Genomic DNA, 7,406 nt, shown 5'->3' with positions numbered 1-7,406 from the left:
TGAGTATGTTTTGAATTGAATTGTAATTAATCAATTAATGCAAATTTTACTTGTAAATAGACTGAAACTATTGCACGCGCCACGCCTTTGTCCGGGTATTGGATGAGCCACGCCTCCCATTTACTTGAATGTAGCTAACCCTGCAATTGAACTCATTTGAGCTGCGCATTTGTTATTCATTAAGAGATTTCAGTGTTGGGCAAATCATTCAATTGATTAAATCATTTGCATGCGCATTTGAATTGCCCTCGATTGGATCATCATCATCATCATCAGGTTGCGGCATGCCACAAGTGCCATCCCGATCACCAGTTTTTCATCTTTATACGTCGGAACGTGCATCGGTTGGACTTTAGTAAATACGAGTAAGTAGATCGATTTGTACGTCAGCAACCAGCGAGTCAACGAGTGTACTCAATACTACCCGTAATAAATAAGCAAATATGACTAGTCGGAACTGTCAGACTCTTGACTTTACATCAAGTGGAATCAGTTTCTATTTACTCGATAAAGACGTAATTGCCATGACGCTTGTCTACTTGAATTTAATCAACGTCTATTCCGGAATTTACTCGTAAATATAATTTATAAGCTTATCTGTGGAAATTTCAATCCCTATAAAAATAATTGTTATTTTATTAGTTTGCATTATTAACTATATCAAGAATAATAGTTAGTAGTACTACACAGAACAGGTTCCCTCCTTGTCATGGAACGACATTTATTTATAAGGGAAGTACCTTTTTTATAGACTTGATAATATTTCTGCAAATCTTTTATTAATATTAAAAGCCATTTTAACTTAAATTGTTTTTAATTTTAAATCAAATTTCATGTGATTTAAGAAGAGCCCAAGTTTCTTTCCTAAAAACACAATGTTTTTAATACTATTTTAAATTAATGAATTATCTGTAGTATTACAAAATTTATATTTTTATTAAAATTTTTATATGATACTATTTTTTTAATTAACAGTAACTTATATTTTAAATTGTGTAAGCTATTTTTTATTTCAGTCCATTTATTTACATGGATTTCTGTTTGACTTGTTATTTCCCAGAGTATAAAACATTCATCTCTTGTATATATTATTGTACATATTTGTTAATTTTTATTTTATTTATTTTGCATCAAGCCATCAATCAAAATTGAACTCTCAACAATCAGCAGACGCTGAACAGCACAAAGTATTATTATGGATTTTATAAGGCTTGTGTGTTAGCTGTTTTTTTTTATAATTTTGCTGTTTTTCTTTTTGCGATGAGGCGACTCACAAGTTTTATTATTCGTATTATTATTTGTATATTTTTACTTTTGACGTTGCATTTGATGTTGCCAACAGCAGCAGTCAACAACAACAATTAAACAACAGTGTGTCGTAATGTGTGTATTTATTTATGTATACGTGAATATATATATATATATAAATATGGGTCTTTGCATTAGGGGGCCTGGCTGCTATACGCGTTGCTGGTGACGCAGACAAACACGAAAAATACGCATACGAGTATATATTTCAGATGAAAATAGACAAACAGCGGCAATAGAAAAGAAAATGCGCATACTTGTGCCTAAGGAAATAATATGTATATAAAAATTAAATACTTGGATATAAAAATCATATACCCTGTAAAGACTATAAATGAAAACATTTCTGGGAGATTATTATCTGTTTTAGAAATTACATAACGATCTTTGAAAGAGCAGGGCGAGCTGAATGCACTGCTTGATGAGCTCGTTGTTACCTGCAAGCAGTGCGTGCATTTGAGACTGCTTGGGGAAATTTTAAACACATACATGGCGTTTGTTAGTCTCACATTCTAACCATGTACTCTTTTTGTATACATATATATACCATAATTATATATCAAAATAAATGCTTCATTTTATTGTGATGCATTCTAACCATGGGCTATCTTTTTATAATTCTGATAATGCCATGTTAAATAAATGATTCATGTTATACTGATGAAGAAATGAATTTAAAGAAAAACGTATTTCACAATTGACTGATAATTATATTAAAAATTAATTTTTAAAAATGCACCCAACAATAGTTACCCGCAAGTAAATAAAAATTAAAGATATAACGAGCAAATGTTTTTGTCTGGCTGAAAACCATTTCAATATTAATAAAAACAAATGACAGAGCCTAATCAAAGAAAAACAAATTAAGAAAAATAAAAGCTCAAATTGCGGTCGTGACCATGAAAAGGTCAAGTCGATGGCACGATTGTTAGGCATTCTTCATTGTGAAATTTGAATATTTAAGAAGAGATGAGTCAAGGCAATTTAGAATATATTTTGAATTATTGAATGTATGAATGAAGTAGAATCTTATCTATGTTTTTTACTATAAGTCGCAATTGAATCGTCAAAGTTTACGACATTGTGAGTGCATACTTAGTTATACATAGTTTTATTATAGTTATAAGAACTTAACAGTCATAGAAATTTGATGGTCCTCTTTAGTTTAACAATTCATTAAGGACGCCATACAGTACAGTTAATAATCCAGCATTAATTACACATAACAGCCTGAGGGCAATAATCATAAAGACATGTCCAAAAGAATTGCAGCAGAATAGCAGTCAATGCGTTTGCCTCATCAGTTAAAATTTCAGCAAGCATGTAATCAAAGCAACAGCTCCACGAGACCCCCATCTCTCTCTCTCTCTCTCTCTCTCTCTCTCTCTTTGACACACACTCTAGTGCAGCTTAAAGAAAACCTAGGCTAGTCAAAGAGTATAAAGCTCTGCTAATTTTTTTTCGAGTGTAGCAAAAGAGACAACACGAAACACGCATACTTCACTCATACATACACAGATTCATAAGCACATACACACACGCACACATGGCCATTGGCCACTTGACAGCAAAGCGAAGGAGGCTCGTCGCATGAAGATGCTGCGCTGCGACTGCGCCGTCAGCTTTATGTTGACCAGTGAATGTGAAATCGTGACCGAAATGGCCTCATCAAGTGGCTGGCGTCGCAGTCGCTGCCGCTGGCGACGTCACTGCTGCTGTCAATCGTTGAGCAGAGAGAGAGAGAGAGAAAGAGAGACACACACACAAACGCTTGAATTGGAATTTGCGCGTTCAACGTTAACAATTTATTTGCATTTTTAATTTTCATGTTCCTGTGCAGCGTACATGTAAGTGTGTGTATGTGTGTGTGTGTAAGAGTTGGTCAAGCAGCGTGGCATGCGTGCAGATTGAGATTGAGATTCAGATTCAACGTGTGTCCACATGGCTTCTATTTTAGGTCTAACTTGTTGCATGGCCGGTTGAATTGGCCTGATGTCCGTTCGGCCGTCCGGCCACATCGTTGTAATTCAAGTTAGCTACAAAAATAGAACCTTAATTTATTGTTGCCACCGCCTGCTGCCCTTACATGGTCATATCATTTTCATTTTTCATGGTGGCGTCGCCTTCGTTGTTGTCGTTGTTTTGGTTGTTGTTGTCATAGTTATCGTTGTTGCTGTTGTCTATAAGCAGCTATTGGCCATGTACACATGCATGTATCAAAACGTTTACAAGCGTTTCTTAAACGAAAGTGAAATGTGTGCTCTTGCGGCATTCTAGTGTAGCTAACTACAGTGGACACTCATTAAGGCGACTTCAAGAAAGAAGGATTACTTGAATTTTGATGAATTGAGGGAAGTTTTAAAAAATCAATTTAATAGTAGAAGTTTCTATTTCTGTAACTATTTTTATTTTGTAATAAAATTTAATACTCATACATTTGTTTGTTAAATCTTAATTTTAAATCTTAATTTCTAGTGCTAAATAATTTTTTATATAGCTAACTTTAGTGGTCTTTAAATAAATAAATAAAATTAATTTAAAAAAATTCTAAGTTTATATATTTTTTCTCTACTTAATAAAGACTTAGGGAACGAACTACGAACTCTTCTTGATATAAAAACAAACTATGATAACAAAAATATTCAGACTAAATTCTAGGTCCCAGCCCAATCTCAACACCAGCTCATATAAGAGCAACTAGAACAACAAGATATTAAAATATTTATGTTAAAATTTTTTCAGTTTTTTTTATTCTTCAAAATGTTGTTTGATCTTAATAGTTTATCAAATCGAGAGCTGACTGTTTTGCAGCATGCACTATATTTAGAAACTGTAGTTATGTGCCATAATTGTTAACCGCTTGGGGTTAGCTTGGGGGCTGCAACTAGGAGACTGTTGTTAATTATGGAGCCGGCAGTCGACAGTCTGCAGGCAAGCAAAAAAGCCGTCTGGTATGCAGCATGATCCATGTAATTTATAAGGCAAACTGATAATGATATATGTATGTACGAATCTGTGTGTACTGTAGTACAGAGCAACCCATGTAGAGACGGCTAAGTCCACGCACCAAATGACTTTTGTTTCGAAATGAATTTTATTTATTTAAAAATGTGTTAAGCTAATTTTCCAACAAAAACAACTCGAAAATTTGTAAGATATTTACTTTTCAGTATGAATTATTAAAATTTCACGCGAAATTGTTGCAAAATAAATTTACAACCGTGTGTTAATGAGAATTCAACAACAACAATAACGATAAACACAAAAGATTCATTTAACTGAAGTAGCTTATAAGGTTTTGCTTGAATGCAAATAAAAAGGAAATAAATAAATAAATGAATATGTAAATATGAGACGTCGAGCCATTAAAACGTGTTTTCAAAAATAATCCCCGAAAACGGAACGTCACGTGTGACAGACGAAGGGGGTTGAAAGGGGAGAGAAGTCAAAGACGGCATTTGAAATTGATTGTGGTGACTCAACGAGGCATTTGCCCCACAGCGATCTTAACTAAAAACAACAATAACAACAACTCGGCAGGTCGCATTGACCTTGACCATGTTTAGACAGGCGACATGGCCGAGAGCGCTGTTACCGTTAACAGCCACTCTGCCAAATTGTAAACAATTCAAAACATCGGCTCACTCTACCTGGCTAATAGCTTACCTTGTTTTTGGTTATAACATTTTTTTTTGTATTTTGTAGTTTTCGGCAAAACCAATCTTAATTGACAGTGTCGCAAATGAGCAGATGTTCTCTAACAGTATCAGACCTCATGTTGAGGTTTAGTCTGGGAATACGAGAATGACCTGGCTTTGACAAGCTACCTATTTACCTGATCTCGCTTGCATTCAGATTTTGCTAGTTTCAGGCGGTTCGTTTTCTTCTTCTTCTTCTTTTTTGTTGTTTACGAAACAGCGAACAAAGCATAATTGCGATTGGAATTTGAAACCTGAGAAAGATCGATCACGATCCTCGCTGATCTCTCGAAGCATCCAAGTAAAACCAAATACGTAGTTTATTTCCTAGATGTAACAGAAATTATATAGTAGGCATTAGTTCAGTGAGTCAGTTACAAGTAATGTCACAATCTCTATAGGCACGGGTGTTCTATTTTTTTATAGCTATCAATTTAAGTAGCATAGCGAAATTTTGGGGTGTTCTTAGTATATCTGAGTAATATACATATTTGGTTTTATAATGCCATATCTATATGGCATTGCGGATACCAAGTTTCTGGTCAAGAAGAAAGGCAAAGCTAAGGCGGCCAGTACCAACAGTGTGCCACCCGTTAAATTTCATCGCAGTCATGTTATACCTGAACCACTAAAGTTCGATCATAATGAATGGCCAATTCAGTTTCGGGTCAGTCCGGCAACACTCGTCGAACTGTGTGTTAATGTTGTGGATAAACTACCATTACCTTCGATATTTGAATGGAACGATATGGATATAAGGCGTTGGATAAGTCGCTATGGTTATCCACAATATATGGTGAGTCTGATTGAGATTAATGATTTAATTGTTGGTATTTTTCTGTTTTTATATCATCTCTATATTCTCAAAATTTCATAATAATCGCTTGGTATACGTAGAAGTTATTCTTCATTACTATAATATTTCATATCTGTTTTTTAGAGTAAGATAACAGATATTTCGTGAAATTGCAATATCTTATGTCTTTCTTAAATTCTGAAAATTTCACAATGATCGATTAGTAAACACAAAAGATTTTTCTCTTATTCCCTGATCTATTTTTTTAAGCCTACAAATCTTGTCATCCGTAGAACACCTTTCGGGTTAATATGATCTGGGGTCGGAAGCTGCTGTTACTGGACGCTGATGCTTTGACAGCAATGAATATCAAGGATTTTGATCACATTAGGCATATTACTTATGGCATTCGAATGTTGTTCCACTTTGAGTTGACGAAATTCTCGCATAGTATTTCGTTGCCGGATGAGAAACCCAATGAATTATATTTGCTGTGGCATACACAAACTGGTGTCGGACATGATGCAGTGCGTCAATCGGATTTGTATAGACGCATGCAACTGATACGAGAGCGTGCTCTGAATTTGGTCCATTGGGATTTGCTCGATTTGTGGCTGCGTCGGGAGCGTGAACGCAAATATGTGGAGGTGATTGCACTCGTCTCACGATTTAACATGTTCAAGTGCCCCGAGGAGGAGACAGTAAAGGATGTGATACCAGAAAGTCTATCTGAACGTCTGTGCAACATATGCATACCACCCTGTGAGTGCTACTGGACATCCAAGGATTTGTCGCTGCCCTGGCGTCTCAGCTGCCTGACACCGGGTCTGGCCCCCTCCCACAGCCGCTGGAAGGCCAATGAGCGCAAATGTCCTATTTGTATACCGCCATGCGAGTGCCGCTGGCCATCCCGTTACTATCTAACCGGTACAGTCATCAAATGCCTCAGCCGCAATTTTCCGGAAAAGTTTTCACCCATTTTCGATGAGCGCATCACGACCGTAGTGCGTCCTAGTTTGGTTGAACGTTGGACCCGTTTCTCAATTTAGATTGCCATATATTTGATTCCAGCTGATAATTTGGTATTGTTTCAAAACGTTTACGACAAAAAAAGACCCCAAATACATATTTTATAATTCGAGTGCCCATTTGTAATTTTATTTTATCTGGATAATTGCAGTTTAAGATTCATTTGAATTGTAGGTGGCGATAAGCTGGAAAAACTCAAGACAAGAGATTCCAATAACTATATAGTGTGACTTTGAAACACCCTGTAAACTCTTTTGACAAGCTATGACCTAAAAATACTAAAACAGTATTAATATAATATTATTATTAATTATTCTTAAGAAATGATTATCGAGCTGCGTAAGAGTAGCAAAAATAATTTTTACATTCAGTCAATTACACAATTGCAATTTGCGGTGTTTTCAATTTCAGTTGTTTAAGTATAGAACGGTTAAAATACAATTTGTTTAAGGTTGTGTAAAAGTAATTATAGAAACTGTTAAGTAGTTGCATTATCTGTACGACATAATATTACACAAAACTCATCATACCCTTTAGACCTGTGTAATCTGGGCATCAGAAAGGTACAGTACAAA

General features: G+C 35.3%; 1 protein-coding gene across 1 annotated transcript; it reads left to right on the top strand.

Moving 5' to 3' along the window:
- Positions 1 to 5,401: 5,401 nt before the first annotated feature.
- On the top strand, positions 5,402 to 6,943 carry LOC117780630. Its single transcript, XM_034617239.1, has 2 exons — positions 5,402 to 5,802; positions 6,096 to 6,943. Exons 1-2 carry the CDS (start codon positions 5,509 to 5,511, stop codon positions 6,849 to 6,851), a joined length of 1,050 nt encoding a protein of 349 aa, XP_034473130.1. The 5' UTR covers positions 5,402 to 5,508; the 3' UTR covers positions 6,852 to 6,943.
- The last annotated feature ends 463 nt before the right edge of the window (positions 6,944 to 7,406 follow it).

The sequence above is a fragment of the Drosophila innubila genome (genome assembly GCF_004354385.1).
Source record: "Drosophila innubila isolate TH190305 chromosome 2L unlocalized genomic scaffold, UK_Dinn_1.0 4_B_2L, whole genome shotgun sequence".
In the NCBI taxonomy this organism is placed as follows: Eukaryota; Metazoa; Arthropoda; class Insecta; order Diptera; family Drosophilidae; genus Drosophila; species Drosophila innubila.
This window is presented reverse-complemented; position numbering and strand designations above follow the sequence as displayed.

Excerpts from the sequence above, each read along its gene's own strand:
- LOC117780630 (XM_034617239.1), top strand. The coding sequence starts at position 5,509 with ATGCCATATCTATATGGCATTGCGGATACCAAGTTTCTGGTCAAGAAG. Across the intron at positions 5,803-6,095 it reads ATGGTTATCCACAATATATG|AACACCTTTCGGGTTAATAT; the intron begins GTGAGTCTGATT and ends TGTCATCCGTAG.